Below are 18,657 nucleotides of genomic sequence, written 5' to 3'. Positions count from 1 at the left end.
TAGGGTTCACCCAAAGTTCATTTCCGCAGACTGGCAACGCTATGGAATTTTCTGGTATTTTTTTCGTCGATCTGTGGACCGAGGTGAAAAAAAGGCCCGACGAAAAGTGAACGCCAGCTGTTTGCCTCTCGCTCTCTCTCATTACTGGCGTACGGTTTTTGTCGATCTGGATACTAGGCTTTATACAGAAGGTTCTCAATCAAACTTCCAATTTTCTTCAAAAATATTACATAATTCAATTTCACTTCTTAAAAAAATCAGGCTATTACTTTTGTTTTCTTGATTTAATAAATAAAAAATCGTGGAATTGGGCACGACTGTAGGCCGTCGTAGGTGTGTAATTAATTAAAATCCTCAGGTAGCCTATATCGATACTTTTGATGCACTACCACTATCTCATCAATAGTTGCGCCAAACACGGCGTTGTTTTGAAGTATATTTTATTCACTTGATGCCAATTTGGCTCGCGCGAAGATGTGTGAGGTGCGAAATCTTATTGACTTGACCGAATGGGATGAGCCCAACAAGGAGGCGTTCGAGGAGTCGGACGACGTGGTGGTCGCCTCGAAATTACAAGGTCCCTATGACCCCTTCCATCTGATGGAGAAGGAGGCTAGCCTCAAGGTAAGGTTAGGTTGGATTAGCAACGTCGTTGGCATTTGCGAAACCAACTTATTTCCGAAAAATTCATTGGCTTTTACACGGTCATTAAGTGCGGTCGGTGGTAAAAGTTTCCCTCCTCCCTCCCCCTGATCTCTGAACTTTAACCTTTAAGACATTGTCCGGTAAGGCCACCGGGATTGTAATGTATATGTACGTACATATTACCCATCTCTGTATGTACTTACTGATTAATGTTTCAGGGTATGACTTTAAAGACACAGATCACGGAAAAGGTGTCCAGCGCCGAAAGGCAATATCCGGACCTCAATAACGAGAGCATCCCGGTTTGCATGCAGACGGATGCGGCGTCCGGAGAAAACTCCCAGAAACGGCGCTCGAACAGCTTGTTCCAAAAGCAGCTGCTAAAATTAAATGCCTCACGATCCGTGGCCAATACGCCGCCTCACAATCGGTCCAAAGCGGGTTTCGAGAAGGCAATTCTAAACGACAATCTGCAGATGCTGGCGGCAGAGTCGACGCTGAAGACGACGACGTCCTATCCTCCAGCCTCAGTTTCGAGGAAGACCTCAAAATGTTACGTATACCGATTCTAGACGCCTTAAATTATTGATTGGAGTTCCCAATCAAGTGCCGAAGAAAAACCACCAGTTACTGAAATTGATGCGAAACCCCATGAAAGTTCTGAACCAGAAGTTGATCAATCACCGACGAAAGATTTGAGCCAACTCCTAAAACAGCTGAAAATGTTAGCTCATGAACACGTTCAGAGGACCAAGTGGCATCTGTTTGACACTGCAATTGAATCAATTCGGTCCCAGTGAAGCTTATATGGCGGCCCGAAAGGCCAATTCAGCATTACAGTCGCCTTACTCATACACCCGACTTTCGATCTCGAACTTCAAGTAGGTAATTACTTTAAGACTAAAATGTTCTTCGGCTAGTCGTTAGAATCACTGTTTCGTAGTCCTATAAAATGGAATACGTTATTTTATTTGTACGCCTTCTCAACAATTTAAATTTAGAAATGCTGTTTTTATTATCTATTTAAAGGGTACAAGGACAAGGCGTTCTTTTGAAACTGTGCAGCTACCGGAGGAGGAGATCGGGTGCCCATCAGTGACACCTAGCAGCAACGATCAAAACTTTCCCGATGTCATGGTCTGCTCTGGAGCCACCTTTGACGCCGACTCCTGTCTGGAGCCATTTGAAAACGACTTGAACCCAGTTCCACCGTTGATACCTTTCTCACCCGTGACCAGAAACGAGCCTTATATGATAGAGTTGGTCGACGAACGACTCGCTCTGCAGATCAATGAGCTGCTGGAACGGCACAAACTCGCAAAGACGGCGATCGGCGATCACGAACTACAAGGTGTCGATCCCAGGACAGTCATATTGTTGGTAAATCCCATTAGCTATGGCAGTCAGCATGCATTCTCCTCCAGCTGTATTGCGAAGCCGAATGCAATCAGGACAAGTCCAAGCTACTCAGGGAAGTCCTGAAATCCGATAGCCGAATGGAAAATTTCCCGCCGCCCAAGGAAGCCAAAAGCACAGCCACTTCAGGCCCAATAAATGGAGCAGCTTCGTTTCGAAAGAAGAGCAACTCCTTTTCCACGCCTAGTAATCCGTCCACAAAGGCCTACGAAAGCAGACGCACCCTTCTGAGCAGCCGCTTGAAAACCACATCAATTACGGAATCCGTGGCAAAATCCAATGGAACCGTGAAGGCGACGAAACCTATTAAGCCGGTGGTTCCAATTATAAAAGTCACCGCGTCGAACGAGTCCACCTAGCTCAATCCCGTCCACCCCCGTGTCCCAGAGACGCCTATATCTTCGAGGACCAAGCGCGCTCAAAAGATATCCTGCACTAGCACGCCACTACCGCAAATGCGTCAAGTTATGAGGTAAAATTTTTAACCTTGAAGATAAACCAACAGTGTAAAAAAGGGCTTGGCTATCTCCCTATATTTTTGTTTTACTAATTTTTGTTTAACGTCTCAAGATAAAGCAAAGTGATATGTACTCTGTGCGCAATCTGACTAGGTAGGCATTTCCAAGAGTACGCTCAAGTACCCAATGTAATGTTTTCTTTTTCAGTGTAAAGTTACATGAGCTTGCTCTTAGGATTGGCTATCCTCATAAATTAGTCACTTGCAAAACAATTTTATTGTAATCTGTTCATTCTCACTCTCACTGTATTCGAGTTTAATAAAAGATACTATAAGTTAAATCACATTTCAGATTCTTATCAACAAATGTGACGTATGCATATCACGAGAAAACAAAGATAAATGAGCTTCTGATTGAAAATAATACCTCCAATGAGCCACAAAGAATAGGGCCTTGAAAAGCCTAACCTCTGCTAAATCTTTTGCCCACTGAAGAAGAATTCAATAAAAAGAGATTATCAGTTCAACAATTTCCGTATATGTAACATATTTGGCATATTAAAAAAAAAAAGGCGAAAATAATGAGCTACTTGTTAAGCTTGCTCTTGAGAATGCTTAACTGGGTGAGGCAGTTGTCGCAGTAGTTGCGGCGGGTGGCCAGCTGATCCAGCGGCACCATCTCGCCCAGCTGCTTGGCCACCTCGACGGCGACAGGACCCTCCATTTTCGGGGTTGGTCCCATCGTCTCGCTGACCGCGTAGATGGTCTTCGAGTACCGCTCGAAGTAGTTGGCCATGCGCTCGGCGTTTAGATGGGCCGTCTCCAGCGGGCCCAGGAAGGCGTAGCGGGGTCCCAGCCCGTTGCTCATCACGCTGTCGATGTCCTTCACGTTCAGGATGCCGGCCTCGACCAGGCGCCACGTCTCGTTGAGGATGGCAAATTGGATGCGGTTGAGGGCAAATCCATCGATCTCGCGCGTCAACGTAACTGGTTTCTGTCCGATCTCCTCCATGATGGCACGGGTCTTCTTCACCAATTCCGGTTTGGTCCAGGGAGCTGGCACGATCTCGACCAGCGGCACGTAGTACGGTGGGTTGACGGGATGCGAGACCAAAACCTGTTCACGAAATAAAGCGCAGTTTGAGTCATTCGTTCTCACCCAAAAAATAAATTCGATTCACAGAGACTAGTACATGGCAATGGGACGGTTGAGCGTTAAGCCACGATCGAAATAGCAATAATGTTTGAATCCATTAGTGTGCACGGACTGCTTGTATATTACTTCTGCTTTACAAATACTGATATTTTAAGATCAAATTCAGAGACACAGATAGCTCAGATTCTAACTCAACAATGCCCATTTTTATAAAAAAGAAGTTATCTAAATTTAACAGCGACATCACGTTAATGACACCAAGAAGCCGATAAATGGTGGTTTCCGAACCAATCATAAGACCTGTACTCACGTTGGCCTTGTTTTTTAGGTCCGCGCTGAAGAGGGAGGGCGGAAAAGTGCTGGTGGAGCTGGAAAGGATTGTGTTGGGTCCGACGATCGCATCCAGCTGCTTGTACAGGGCTTTCTTCAGGTCGAGGCGCTCGGGGATGCACTCCTGGACGAAGACGGCGCCCTTGACTAGCTCCTTGAGGTCGTTGGTGCCCGAGATGCAGGCGAACTGCTGGGCGGCGTTCAGCTTGCCACGCAGCAAGCCCTTGGCCTCGAGGTCCTCCAGCTCCTTTTGGGTGAGGGTCAGGGCGGTGGACACCTGCTCGGGCAGGATGTCGAACAGCCCCACCTGATAGCCCGCCGAGGCGAACAGCATGGCCCAGGAGCGGCCGATGAGCCCGCTGAAATGGAAATGGAGCTCAGCGGGATGGAATCCGGAATCGATTTTCCTCCTCTTACCTGACATCTTTGTTTATTTCCTGAGGAGTGGAGTTGGAGCTGTCGACTGCCACTTGGTACGGCGTACATGCGTTTGAACAATTGGACGGCCGCGCAACCGGTTTAATATTGGGCGATAACGGCAGAGGTGAACCCTACCCAAGTGTTTATGGGGTGTTACGGCTGTTGATGGGTGTTGGTGGTGATTTCCGAGGAGATAGTGGGCCTGCACTTACGGCCTTGCGATAACAATGCCATCCCGCTGGACAATTGGTCGATGCCGAACCAAATGCTACAGCTGCCACGCCCACGCCGGTATGTGTGTACACATTGAGAAGTTCAGATGTATGTACATATGTACCTGTACCCTGTTTACATATTTACCATCTCTTGACTCTTTACTTTTTACCTTACCAAAGTTACTAAGCTCTGTTTTAAGGCCAATGCTTTTTCTATTAAGATTTATGCTTTATTTATTTATGTGTGCATATTTTCAACCACTGAATACCTCCATTAAAAATCTATTCTTTCAGCGCACACCAATTTCCTTTGTCGGGGATCATTTCGTTGCCCCCTACACCATTTCAGGAGAGGGCGCAGTTTACGATATCCTGTCCAGATGGCCTTGCTCATGGACTCAGCGAACAAAACATTAGACTCCACCAGATCGTACAAGAACATAAGGTAGAAATCAACGCATTTTACCATTTCTCTTGAAGTTATTGACCTTTTTAAACTGTTCTAGCTACGAGAGGAAATGCTATTGCGGGAAATACACGGAATGCGACTGGCTTTGTTGGAAAAAGGTTACCCGAGCTGCAATAGCATCGTTTCGACAAATATGGAACATGTAAATAATGTTTTAATAATTGGTTAGCACGTTAAGAACACAAACGTTATACATAGATAAAATCTGCGTATAGCCATTAGTAACATGGCTATTATTATGCTGTTATTTTATGTTAATAATAGGGTTTAAGGGGTTATCCGGGTCTTGACACTTCAAAAAATTCATTTTTTTCAAACTTTTTTATATAATAGTACAAAGTTTCAGGAATGTTGTCTGAAAATTTCAAGTCGATCGAAGCAAAACTGTAGGAATGGGAGAAATTTAAAGCCCAGCACGTCGAACGTCACAACGGGCCATTCGGGCTCTGGCGTCGGGCAGATGCGGGACTTTAAACGCGTTTTTCTCAAAACCACTTTTTTGAAGTCGGTAGTCACGATTTCTCAAAAACTATTGCACCGATCAACTTCTGCTTTTGCACACTTCTTTTAGACATAATTCTCTTGTCCTTAACGGAGGGATTTTTTAAATTTTTAATTACAACTCATTTTATAAGCCAAAATATGGCCAAAATTTACGTAAAAAATGACACTTTTTATGAAAAGCGCTACAAAAAATTTAATTTTTAATTTTAAAAAAAAATGTCTCGTAGAGGACAAGCGAGACACATACACTATCAGAATAATTTTGGTTTTTTGATTTCAGACATATTCTGTAATAAAATTGGCGGAGATACTTTGCCTACCGCAAGGACACAATTTTTTATGAGGTCAAGTTCAAGCCTGCCTCAACGGCTCAATTTTAAAAATATTTGGTTCAAATTGTTACACAATGTTGGTCAAACCATAAACATTAATGTACAATAAATGAAATTTGTGAAATTGTCATAAGATCTTTAAAAAAAATTTACGAAAATAGGCTTTTTTTCGTGCTCCAAGACCCGGATAACCCCTTAAGGGCTTAGCCATCGGATTTTTCACAGACTGGATAGTAAAAATAAGCACACTCTCGACAAAGCAGAGCTTTGACTAACGTACATATATTTAAACAAGAAAGGCAAGCTAACTTCGGGCGGAGCCGATGTTGAAATACCCTTGCAGAATATTCTGTATATTATATTCTCCAAAATTATTCATATGATGCATTCTTAACACTCATAAAAATCCCAACTTTGTAACTTTACCAAAGTTATGTCATTTCCAATCGTTCAGTTATATGGCAGCTATAGGATATAGTCGTCCGATACCGGCCGTTCCGACTTATATATCCTTCACTGCGTTGCACACTTTTGACCAAAATTATAATACCCTCTGCAAGGATATAAAAATAATAAATTTCGCTATGGTGCAAGAGCATTATGGAAGCATGATATTATTTTGTCTGCAGGGCAAAAATTGTAATTTTATTGTAAATAATGTTTAAGTTGAAAAATTAGACGACTGAAAGGATATGTCGTTGAAAATGCTTCAACCATTGTTTTGAATTTATTTCAATTCAAATCATACCTGCCCGTCTTTGGCATCCGGGACTTGTCCCTGATCTATTGAGTCACACATACTGACGCGATTCCTAAGCAAATGAAAAAGGGCAGGGATAATTTAAAATACTAAAGTCCAGCAGACTTAGAGTTGTTTTTTTAAAAGAATTGTATATACCAAGTGATTGATTCAGGTGGTATATATTTTTTGTAAAGAATAATACATAATTTTTTCTGCACTTCGGGATTTTGGGGATCAACATTTCAAGTCGTGACAATGATCGTGTGATCATTCGAATTCTAGTTATAAAAAACTGATCGTGAAATCAACTTCGTTGTTCGATTTTTTGCTCTTCTTATTGATTATTACTAGCAATACTAACTTCAAACTTTTCACAGTAACTCGGTCTCAGTATTGAACGTTTTTCAAACGTTTTTTTATACCAAAAATAAAGTTTTTTGACTGCTACTGAAGTTATTTTCCACTTTTTATGCTAAATAAACAGATACAATTGGATTATGTTTATTTTAATTTGTCAGAATTGTTGGTCGGGAATGGCTTTGTATTAGAAAATCTGATTTACAATTTTGTTAAGTTCTTTACTTCAAAAATTCATAAAACCGATAAATGGGCACCGACATACATATTTACTGATGATTACCATGAGCAACCCTTCAAGATATGGACCTTTTATACGAAAATTGACTTTTTTAATAGGCTAAGTTGGAAAATTTCTATGAAAATGCTATGATTTGAACTGAAGTGTAGAAAGATATAATCCAAGTTTATCTTGAAAATGCATCTAAGGGCGTGGTTAGCATGCACTTAGTATTTCAACAAACAGTTCCATTCAGTCAATTAAACAATATGGAATGCCTAAAGAATTACAATTCAATTATTTTTTACTATTTTTAATAATTAATTAATAAAGCTAACATACATTATTTATTTAATACATTCGCAGATCTTGTGGAGAAATTTTTTGTGCTGACTGCTCGGAATTTTGGGCGCCTTTGCCAAACGAAAGGCTTTTTAATCCAGTTAGGCTATGTGGATCATGCTACACGACCGTCACAACAAATGTCCTCGAATACCCTACCGTTCCTTCAGAATCCCAGATGAAGGGCGAAGCGACGACTTCTGCAAATTCCTAAGAGCTTTTCCCAATTTATTTAAGACTTCTCTGTTGTATCAATATGTACATATTATTACTAAAAATATTTATTGTATATGTGTTAGCACCATAATAGCGAAATATTAATCTGTGCGTTTATATAGAACACGAAATTATGCAATTTTGTTAGAAATATATATGTGGATATATGGAAAAAATTGTAAATAAAAATAAATCCTTTAAAAAAGTATCAAATAATTTATATTTGGCTCTGGTTAAAACATGTCAGCTTTTTGCGTTGCTTTCCAAATTTCTAAAAGAAAACAAGAGAGAACGCTATAGTCGGGTGCCCCGACTATCAGATACCCGTTACTCAGGAAAAGGGAGTGCGAGGGAGATGGAGATAGAAACTTTGATCACGCATAACTTTTTAACGAATGGTCCGATTTGAAAAATTTCTTCAACATTTCGATAGGTATTGATAAACACAATAAAACTGCATTTTTACTTTTCCGAAATATTTAAATTTTTAAAATCGCGTGGCACATTTTTGAAACAAACTTGCGCTGGGTAGGAACTCCTAGAATCTGCATGCAAAATGCCAATCTTCTAGCTTTTATAGTTTCCGAGATCTCAGCGTTCATACGGACAGACAGACGGACAGACGGACAGACAGACGGACAGACGGACATGGCTATATCGACTCGGCTAGTGACCCTGATCAAGAATATATACACTTTATAGGGTCGGAAACGCTTCCTTCTAGCTGTTACATACTTTTGCACGAATACAATATACCCTTTTACCAAAGACCAATATAATATTTATATTGGTCTTTGCTTTTACTCTACGAGTAACGGGTATAAATAGGCAACCACGTTATACATATGCGGTCAAACCAGTCTTTGCAGATTGCTTTTCCATCGCTCGGGCAATACCCCATTGGAACGTCTGGAACTTGACAGATTTGGAGCACTAAATCCCGCCAAATACCAACAGTGTCTTGAGCAGCTCTTAAAAACTACCTTCAATAATTTAATTAATAAATTTATATAATATCTTACAAAAAATCAAAAAAATTTTTTTGCTGTCTCTTAAAGAAGAACTTCTTGAGAACATTTCCCCAAATTTTCATAGAGATTTAAGCAGTGGAAAGAAAGTTACAGCGCTCCTAGCCACGCGCCTCGCGCGTTAATTTTTTCGCTAGGTCCTGACGAACGTTCACCCAAAGTTCATTTTCGCAGACTGGCAACGCTATGCAATTTTCTGGTATTTTTCGTCGATCTGAGAACCGAGGTGAAAAAAACGTTGACGAAAAGTGAACGCCAGCTGTTTGCCTCTCCCTCTCTCTCATGACTGGCGGACAGCTTTTGTCGATCTAGGCTTTAGCAACGCATTATTGTTAGAGGTGCAGAAACATCGATGTATGGAGACATCGATGTTTTCGATGTTTTTCACCCAAAACATCGATGCATCGATGTTTCCATCGATGTTGCTGCACCTCTAATTATTGTATTTTATGTATTTACTTTTGGCACCTGGTAACACTGCGCAGCACCAAATAAAAGCAGAGGGAAAAAATCAAATCAACCGCCATCTTTCCTTTGCCTATTTTATTTATTTAGTTTATTTCATATTTAATTGACTACAAATATGGATCGCACAACCGTCGCGCTCTGGAAAGCCGAGGAAAAGGAGCAGAGCGAGAAACTGCACAGGAAGCTGCAGGGTCTGGCACTGGTGCATCCGTTGCCGGATGAGTTGCGGAAACTGGTCTCCTGGGACATGTTCCTTAAACCCAATCAGGTTGCCTTTGTCCACGTGATGCACTACCTCTTCCGACTGCTGGATCCAGCCGAGTTTAAACGTCGCTTTTTTTGGCCGATTACGGACAAAAAGTCGGAGTCCAACTTTCGATCAAGCACGGTGGAGTACCTGAAGTATCTTAACGATAAACACCAGCTGCACTGGGCCAACATCAAGTCCTATCTGGTGGTTATGCCCGGTGGGATGAGATTCATAAACTTCCTGTTGGAATTTGTGAGGTTCGTGATCCAGGAGCAGATCAAACAGCGCGAGAAGTCACTCGGACAGGATGCTGGAATACCTAATGAGAGTGCCAAGGTCATGAACCGACAAAATGTCCTGATGAAGGAGTATTCATCGGTGTACGTTGTCAATCTCGAGGAGAATACGGCCCTGCTTCGCCACAAAACCCAGAAGATTAGGCGCCTAACTGCTGATCTGTCTGCAGACATGGGGGTGCCCGAGGAGCAACTGGTGGACGATGGCTTTTTGGATGTATTTGAAGCCACCGCTGCCCTCGGCGTCGAGCGGGTGATGACCCAACTCACTGAAATGAAATTAGATCTGGAGGATTCTCTATGTGGCCTCAAGGAGGTCATAGAACTATTTCAGTCCAAGCAGGTGGAGCACAATCAGAGCAAGGAGGCCGTGAACAAGGCTCTGCGGGGAATACGAGTCCTATTTGACTGCGATCCAGGCACTGAAGGAGGTTAGAGATCTTCGCAATTAGGAAACATGCTTCTCTTGCCCATTAAATCCCCTATAACTTTTATAATATTCTTCCAGGTTTCTATGATCAGTTGGCCGGCTCAAAAATGGAAGCCCTCGTAAACGCCTTCAATCGCGTCAGCGGCACAATCGCCGAGCAACTGGATGCCAACGATCACTACAATGAGTCCAACGCGTTTGTCACCACTGACTTGCAGGCGTTGCGTGAGGAACTAACTCAATCGGAAGTCCAGCTCAACAATTTACTTAAAAAACTAAATGAGCCGTCAAAAAAGGAAAAGGGAAGTGCCAACGGCAGTGCCTCCGCCCGAGGACAGCTGTGTGAGCCGGCCACGCCGCGCTTTGATTCGCTCATCACCTCCAAGTTTGTGTCCACTCCTCCTATAAGGATCGATTTGGCGGGTGGCAATGGCCGCAGTGCTCCAGTGCGTCTTGCCCTTCAAGACGATTTTAACGGCAAACAGTTTGATGCGTTAAGCAATAGTTTACTTGGTGAGACAAATGGTCGATCTTTTATAGACTCTTCAACTAATTAACTCTTTTAAGCCCCTGCTCCGCCTCGATCGGCGCGCAAGCTCAAAACCCTCGACCTGTCGATGGGAATTGATCCCAATGGCACTTTGAACCGATCTAAGATCAACGATCCCATGCAAATGCTTCGCACCATCCACAAGAATACGTCCAAGGTCAAGACGGCTCCGCAGCCGAATCTATCTGCTCTAGGAAGCAAGTGGAAGCAAATGCAGGCTTCCTTCGGTTTCGATGAGGCACCAGTGCCGGTAGTGACGGTGATTTCCCCACAAGCTTCACTGGCGGATCCCAGTGATCCCTTTACGCCCTTAAGCGCTAGCGATTGCACCCGCATCGAACGAATTCCTCACACTTCCCAAAACAACAGTTCCCTGGTAGCCAAGAACGCTGCGGTGATGAAGGTTCTAGAGGTGTCGCGCAATGTCCTGAACCTCAGCACCTCGCCATCTGGACGGTTGGACGCCTTGGTACCTTCCACCGAAATCCACCAGATGGATACATTTAGCGACAGAACCGTTTATGTAAGTGAGCCTATAATAGTTTTACATTTAACTATCTTATATGGATTTTACTCCATTTTTATATCGCAATATTTCTTCTTTCGCAGGACTCTCTGTCGTTCGAACCCAATTTGAACACGGAAAACGACCGGAATGCTTTAAACGTCTCGCATAAATTCGATTTTGATCAAATCGGAAGTGATGATGACCTGCAAAACATCAGCGACAGTGTGCTTAAAGATTACATCTTGTAGTCGAAGGCAATGAAAGATCGCCAAAAATGATTATAAATATATACTAATTTATAGCTTTTCCGCTTAATACCAACTTGCCAAATTTGAATTTCCAAGATGAATGGTTTAACATCGATAAAAGTGAACTAAAATAAAATAAATAAATAGGCAAAGATATTGGGCTAGATTTGTATAACTAGCTGATAATATCGTCGTTATTAAACGCAACACGATTTCCTCAACTATGTTAAATGAGTCCGAGGCAATGTCCTGTACCAACGGCCAAATGTGGAAGCCAGCACCATGAACGCAAATATGAAGGAGCTCAGCCAGTAAAAACCAAACACGTTGAAGAATATTGCAAAACAGAACTGTATAATTAAAAATTTTGTTTAGGATTGGTAAAAAAATAAAGTTCCCAATGGTATCTAAAACAGAACTGTATGTTTGAAAAGTTGACTTTGCGAAGCTTAGATCTAAAAATGTCATGCTGTATGCCGAGTATATAAGTAGGCTTATATTAAAATACAGCTAACAGTGGGCAAGGTGACTTCTTCTCTTTTAGCGGAAGAGTTGCTTCCAGTTAGGTTCAACGTATAAGCTATATGTAAATACACAATTCTTGACGCAGTAGTAATTTTTATTATATACGTTTATTTGTTATTTGTAAATAAATCCTTATAGCTACTGTTCTTTATTGCGGCTTCTCCGGTCTTTACTCTTTTCCAAAATCAGACTTTCTGTTTAATTAAATTAATTAAAATTATAAATGAAAAATGGAACTCAAAGAATGCTACGTGAAATTAAATGACTTTAATGCCGACTACTTTATGAATACCGAAAGTGTCTATTTAATGATTTGAGCTTTTGCTGAATGGAAGGACGTATAATTAAAATTAAAAACAAAATAGGCAAGTATGACTTCAATGAAATTCATTTTTATTAAATTCAAAAAATATAATCAAACTGATATATGTTTATCGTTAACCTAAGCATTATGAATGTGAGATATGTTCGTTTGTGTTTCTTTATGCATATTATTGCATTGTATTGCTTTTGGTCTTTATGGTCCGCGCCTATCACATGTCCTAACGCACGTCTAGCCGCACAAAAAACTTTTACATATGGATACTGGCGTATTATATACATTAAATTAAAGATTAAAAGTATTGGCAAAGAAGTCTGCATTGCATGCAAACCCTATTGCAGCCCGTTGAGCAATCGCTCACAACTCCTTTTGATTTCGTGTTAGATTAAATACATATATATATATATATATATATAATAATAATATAAATAACTGATAATTTGCACTGCCATTTCCTGTCGTAATCTCCTACTTCCCGCGACGCTGGCGCGGCGGAAGGTTGTTCTTCTTTCCGAGGATCTTCATTAGCTGTTTGGACATAAAGTACGGCTTTTCCGGCGAGCCGTCGTTTCGCTCGCAGTCCTCCAGGAAGCACAGGAACAGTGTGTCCACGGCCGTCGAGTACACACCGAAGAACACGCTAGTTATAAGAAAGGCGGCAATTACTACCACCGTGGTGGGCACCTCATTGTAATGTAGCTGAATAATGGCCGGATTATTGTCAAGGAAGTAGTAGGTGGACACACCCGCTCCCGCGGTTAGCAGCAGTTTCGACAAAAAGAACAAAAAGTCGGTGACCTGATCTAGCGTCACCACACGCAGGAAGTTCCTCATAATCAGGTTAAACGAGTCCGCGGCACTGCTGCAGAAATTCTTGCCGTGGATGGCGCACATGATGTAAGCGTTCCGATTGAGGAACTTAAGGAAGGTCTCCAGCAGCCAGAAAAAGCATCGCATGCAGCACAGTATAGCCCGTGTCACCGCATTGTCATACTTCTTCAGCTTCTCATGGATGTACTCCAGCACCAGACGTATCAGTCGGACAATCGCAAGGATAAGCGATCCGAAGGCCACAGTGCCCAAGTGATAGAAAGCGGTTTGACAGAATGCCCTAGTAAGAGTAAAGTACGGAACATCGCGCTTTTTGAAGGTCCAGTACCACCGGGCGAACGTAGAAGCCAGCACCATATAGCTGAAGGCGGAGATGAAGAAGCTCAGCCATAGAAAGCCGAAGACGTTGTAGAAGATGGCCCATTTAATCAGAGGCTTATTGATAATCGTGTCAAAACTGCAGGTGGTTTGTGAGCAGGCTACCCGCTGTGATAGCTGAAAAAACACTGTCTGACGAGTGTAGCAATTCTGCTGAAACACTTTCGGATCACAGGATGCACCCACTGTATAGTTGATGGCTGCACCATCGCAGACGCAGTCCTCGGTAGTGACTTCACCCTTTTCTGTCAACTGACGCACCATTTTAAACGAATTATCTCCAATTGAGCCCAGATACAATCCTACTCCAATAGCAAAAATAATTGCGGCCATAAAGAGTATCCAGGAGAAAATGGGGAAGAACACTGTGCTAATAACACTGCTCACTGCCTTGCTGCCCTCCTTTGTTAGAGCAATAGCTATACGGATGCGTTTCCTCAGCACAATCACCAGTAGCAGGATAACTACGAAGCACCCGCTAAGAAATATGGACAGGTAGAGCCAGGTGCTCTTGTTGTGCAGAACGTTCTTAACCGTAGAATGCAGGTTCAAGCCGTGCATCGGCACCGTCGCAGTCTTCTCCCAGAAGATGTACCGATCCACGGTGTAGTAGATGGCTGCCAGGAGGCCGATGAGGACGCCAAAGATGGAAAACCACAGGATCGGAGCTGAGAGCCAGCGCATGAGAGCTATATATATCAGTGAGGCGACAAGAGTGCAGAAGCAGGCCACCAGGACTATCGACCAGGAGTTGACCAGATCCTCAACAATTTCCTCCCCCAAACGCTGGGCGTCGTGGGTTCCATTGTAGAAGTGGGCTACCATGTTGCCCACCAGCTTGGCTAGCCGCGTGTCCGTCTGCATCATTTTCTCCTTAATGACGGCCTCATTGAGTCTGCGTTTGCACTGAATGATCGGTTCCTCCTCCACCGGCTTCTGTTTGTTATTCGCCTGTGGAACAACTAGAGGCTGGGCCTCCGCCATGCTCAAAGCCAAGACCTGAGCCTGCAGTTGTGCTTCCGAGGTGGCATTCCCTGGAACCAGGTTAAGTTCCCGGCGTGATCTTCCTCCTTGCAGCAGGAACGACGGAATGAAATCACACACTCCCTGCGAAAACTCGAAGAGGCATCGCTTGAGGAATGGTGCACTCTTGATGTACCAGCGAGCACATTGATTCAGCTTAATGGCATTCCCTATGTCCTCTTTGGTGCGAATCTGAGCCTTGTGCTCCTCCGAAAGACAGATTAGGAGACTGTGCAGTTCCGCAAAGCTGAGTTGGTCCTTCATCGTGTCCCAGACAAACGTCTGACTCGGACAGGTTTCCACGCACACCTGTTGAAATAGTTTGTAGTATTTAAAAATAAAAATAAATTTATTTTCACTATGAATCTATGCAAATATATACAAAATTTAAAATTGTATGTATGAAAAGTATCAAAGCCTGTAGGTTTAGTAAAGTAGATTCATATATTACTATATGCATATATCAATTGACATGTAATATATCAATTATTTTGATAAATGGAAGTATTACGTGAATAAAATGCTTTGAATTGTAAAGATGTTATTCCAATTTTAATTCATGATTTACCTGCGGTGTGGGACACCCCGTGAGGGGTACAATGGGATCAATACACTGATTCAGGTCGAAAAAGAACAGGTTCTGCTTGTTTATCACCCCGGAATCCATGCCACATTTCCGGTTGAAGGAGTCTGTTGGTACCAAAAGCTTGTTGAGATCGCCTGTCTTGATGGCGAATTGGGCAATGAAGCCCCATCCCGCCAGGAAGAGGGCGAAAAGCAGCAAACAGGGTACATCGGTGCAGCTGCGATCCCGCTGCCGCGGTCCTGTAAAGTTTCGGTCGTAGCGGAGTGGCTCGCCGTACTTGTTCATCAGTTCCACGCTTTCCGTCATCGCTCTTCACTAAAACTGTCCAAGAAGAATCGATCGTTTTATTAGACACTGTTATCTATGGTTGTCTTCTCAAGGGAATGAGTCTAGGCTGTCAGGCGTAGTTCATGTAATTTATTTCCGTAGATGCGTCATCGTTTTAAAAATGAACCGCAAACATATAGTGAATACTGCTGGGTGGTCGTGTTGATGGTGATGGCACCTACCCGCGGCACGTTATATACTCATTTCGTAAATGGGTAAAGTACGCTTGAAAATGTCACCATTAAAATGTGGTTAGATCTTATCTAGGTTCGTTCAATGATCAGTATTACATTTTTTTTGCATATTTTTTCTGAATGCACAATATTTTAAGAACATTGTGTTAAAATTTTAGATTGTTCCGAATAAAACTTCCCAATTTATGGGCAGTAGGTAAGTTAGTTCGTTTTGTATTCGAGTTTTGGGTGTCCAAAACATTAAAACGCTCTCCTGAAAAGTTGCCATTTTCAAAGTCGGTGAACACGATCCTGCAAAATCTTTACTAAATTACACAGGAATGCTGTCAAGTTTTGGATTTTTGTGCGAAAATCGAGGCTTTTGACCAGCTTTTAAAAATCGAAAAAAAAAACTTGACAGCGTTACCTGGGAAAATTAGTCCTTTAAATAATGCAATTTGATTTCTTCAATTCTGATGATTCTGTGACCACTTGCGATATTCACCGCAAACTACCTTTTTTCGAGGTGCCGCCGGAGATTGCCTAATATCACTCACTTTTCAATGTTTTTGGATTTAAATTTTCCCACATATTGTTTAAATGTTGCATTATCACATGGCAAAACAAAAATTTAACTGAGACTATACGTATCGCCAATAAAAAGACATAAGCACATACACACATCGTTTATTTTGTCTCTCACTTTGTATATGTTGTTTAAGGAAATTAAGAAATTAATTAATTAATGAAGCATGTCCACGTTGTCTTATTACAAGACAAAGCTTTTCAAGTTCGGATGAATCTAAACCAATTTATTATCTTTAAGAGTGTAAAAAAAACTTTTCAGTTACTTCATTGTTTTTTAAATAATTATATTACTCTTTCAAGTTATTTCTTTTTTATTTCTTTTAAAAAGAAAGTATTTTAATTACAATTAAACTTGTTTAAATATAATTTACTTGTGGTCATATAATTAATTTTCTCATATTCATACATATATTCTTATTTAAAAATTGAACTCGTCATTAAAAGGTTATCCCTACATATACATATATGTATGATCATACATTTAATAGCTTCCCTTGTCTCTTATCTCTGATAACGAATCGTGAACAATGCAAATTTGTTGGGGATGCTAAAAATCAAAAAAAAAAAAAACGTAACACAGTTCGAGCATGTTACAAATTGGCAATAATGACGCATTAAAGGCAAATTAAATTTTGTACGCTCACTTGTTGCTGCCAGTTGTTTATATGTGTATCGCTTTATTTTTGTTTGCGGCTTCTGTCCATTTCAAATGGAAAACGCGGTGCTGCCTTTAATGGATGAATTTCCAAAAACAAACACTGCGTTTCATAGGAATAATGAAAACCAATTTTGGCTGGCAAGGCAGTTTAGGTCACATGTTTCAAGGTCGTTTGTTGTAACTCCATTTCGGTATGTGCTTTTGGGAATTTCAATGTCTCGAGGTTTATCATTTCAACATTTATAAAGTGAGCGCTCAGAAGAGTGAACTCTCTTTTATATAAGCTTTAAAGTTCTAATAAAAAACCTAAACCCTCAGTTATTATAATTCTATCTTTTCATTGGCAAATCGGTTAGTCATGTTAATATAGTGCGTTAACTTTATTTTAAAAAGTTCTAAAACGTTTTTTTGTAAAAACATAAAATCGTATGATTTTTCTTAGTTTTAAAATTAAAATTCCCATTGTATGTGTATATACAGGGGTGGTCAAAAGTATTTGCACAAATTACACGTACTTACTCATAAGAAATGTGTAAATTCTTTTGACCACCCCTCTATTAACACCCTATGCTGCCTCTGAATCATGTGTTCACTGTAATTACCTTAGACTGCGTCACCTAAGATAAAAAAAAGCACTACCAGTTATTATCGCAGAATGATAGTCTCTTGTTTCCTATTTGAACGATTTCTCTTGTAGTTTTGGAGCTACAAGGCTCCAGTAATATACTAATGGGAGATGGGTATTACTCACCTTCCAGAGATGTGACAAAGGAGCTCCACTCTTCTCTTCGCTAGCTTCCTTTACTTCTTTATGTTCCTTTATTGTCTCATCACTCTTTTCGTGTGGGTGGGGGCCTTTTGTTGAGCTCGATTTCTGGAACGGAGTTGCTTCTCCGGCGAAAGTCACCGGACCACTAAAAGCGGGAAACCTTTGTCGGAGCTCCGTACGTTGCTCTTTGGACGTCGGTCACTTGCACTCGTTGGATTGGATAAATATATATGTATAAAACCTTCAAACGGGGGCTGCAAGCATATAGGCAGCATAAGTATTAATGTATGAGTGTGTACCACTTGGGGATTGGTTTGAAAAAAAAAGAAAAGAGCAGCACGGCACACTTTTGTTAATTGCACAATCCTAATCGTTTTTAACCGATAACAAGCACTGGCCATTCCCGTTATAATAACAGCTTGCAGTTTCGACCGAATTTCTGTGCATGCAAACTCTTTTTTGCTGGGCCAGGCGCATATTACCCCCAGCTCACGTACTGCGACTGCGACTCACTTGCACTTACGTTAATTGAACGGCGAGCACTCGATTTCCACGTAGCGAAGTAAACAGCTCCACAAACGAAATAATACTGAATAGACCAAAAAAACCCCCCACCGCGGCCCCAAATAACGAGCAGCTGGCCCGGGCAGTGTTGCATAACGTCGAGTTTTGGTCAAAACAAACCTGAAATGTATGTGGAATGTGCTCACTGCACAGGGATGCATTGCAGCTGGTGCTGAGTGTTGGCTGCTTTTAAGCTAGGCTTAGCTAGTTTGCAGATTTTTGCTAGTTATAGTGCGTTCTCACTGACGAAGCACTACAGAATAAATACATACATATGTATATAAGTGAAATAGTTTTTAAATGCCTGTCAAGTG

General features: G+C 41.6%; 4 protein-coding genes and 1 pseudogene across 6 annotated transcripts; 3 read left to right on the top strand and 2 right to left on the bottom strand.

Moving 5' to 3' along the window:
* The first annotated feature begins 160 nt into the window (after positions 1-160).
* On the top strand, positions 161-2,976 carry LOC108047157 (annotated as a pseudogene).
* Positions 2,977-3,033: 57 nt separating this feature from the next.
* On the bottom strand, positions 3,034-4,526 carry LOC108047142 (lambda-crystallin homolog). The gene is made up of 3 exons (XM_017127229.2): positions 4,422-4,526; positions 3,985-4,363; positions 3,034-3,635 (listed from the first exon to the last, which is right to left on the bottom strand). The coding sequence occupies exons 2-3, from the start codon at positions 4,336-4,338 to the stop codon at positions 3,105-3,107; spliced, it is 885 nt and encodes a 294-aa protein (XP_016982718.2). The 5' UTR covers positions 4,339-4,363; positions 4,422-4,526; the 3' UTR covers positions 3,034-3,104.
* A 124-nt stretch (positions 4,527-4,650) lies between these two features.
* Positions 4,651-7,850, top strand: LOC108047158. 2 transcript variants are annotated; one of them, XM_044459149.1, is made up of 4 exons: positions 4,651-4,745; positions 4,934-5,084; positions 5,146-5,250; positions 7,630-7,850. In XM_044459149.1, exons 1-4 carry the CDS (start codon positions 4,652-4,654, stop codon positions 7,817-7,819), a joined length of 540 nt encoding a protein of 179 aa, XP_044315084.1. In that variant the 5' UTR covers position 4,651; the 3' UTR covers positions 7,820-7,850. The 2 variants fall into 2 exon arrangements, with proteins under 2 accessions (XP_044315084.1, XP_044315085.1); XM_044459150.1 differs by having other exon boundaries at positions 4,651-4,715; positions 7,630-7,807.
* A 1,452-nt stretch (positions 7,851-9,302) lies between these two features.
* On the top strand, positions 9,303-12,017 carry LOC108043076 (augmin complex subunit dgt6). The gene is made up of 4 exons (XM_017121622.2): positions 9,303-10,294; positions 10,372-10,806; positions 10,861-11,366; positions 11,453-12,017. Exons 1-4 carry the CDS (start codon positions 9,433-9,435, stop codon positions 11,597-11,599), a joined length of 1,950 nt encoding a protein of 649 aa, XP_016977111.2. The 5' UTR covers positions 9,303-9,432; the 3' UTR covers positions 11,600-12,017.
* Positions 12,018-12,500: 483 nt separating this feature from the next.
* LOC108043075 (choline transporter-like 2) lies at positions 12,501-18,428 on the bottom strand. 2 transcript variants are annotated; one of them, XM_017121619.2, is made up of 4 exons: positions 18,303-18,428; positions 17,762-18,033; positions 15,247-15,585; positions 12,501-14,987 (listed from the first exon to the last, which is right to left on the bottom strand). In XM_017121619.2, the coding sequence occupies exons 3-4, from the start codon at positions 15,568-15,570 to the stop codon at positions 12,915-12,917; spliced, it is 2,397 nt and encodes a 798-aa protein (XP_016977108.2). In that variant the 5' UTR covers positions 15,571-15,585; positions 17,762-18,033; positions 18,303-18,428; the 3' UTR covers positions 12,501-12,914. The 2 variants fall into 2 exon arrangements, with proteins under 2 accessions (XP_016977108.2, XP_016977109.2); XM_017121620.2 differs by having other exon boundaries at positions 18,293-18,339.
* Positions 18,429-18,657: the final 229 nt, after the last annotated feature.

The sequence above is a fragment of the Drosophila rhopaloa genome, unplaced genomic scaffold, assembly GCF_018152115.1.
Source record: "Drosophila rhopaloa isolate 14029-0021.01 unplaced genomic scaffold, ASM1815211v1 contig_178, whole genome shotgun sequence".
Taxonomy (NCBI): domain Eukaryota; kingdom Metazoa; phylum Arthropoda; class Insecta; order Diptera; family Drosophilidae; genus Drosophila; species Drosophila rhopaloa.
The sequence above is the reverse complement of the archived record's forward strand: the minus strand, read 5'-3'. Positions and strand labels throughout refer to the sequence as shown.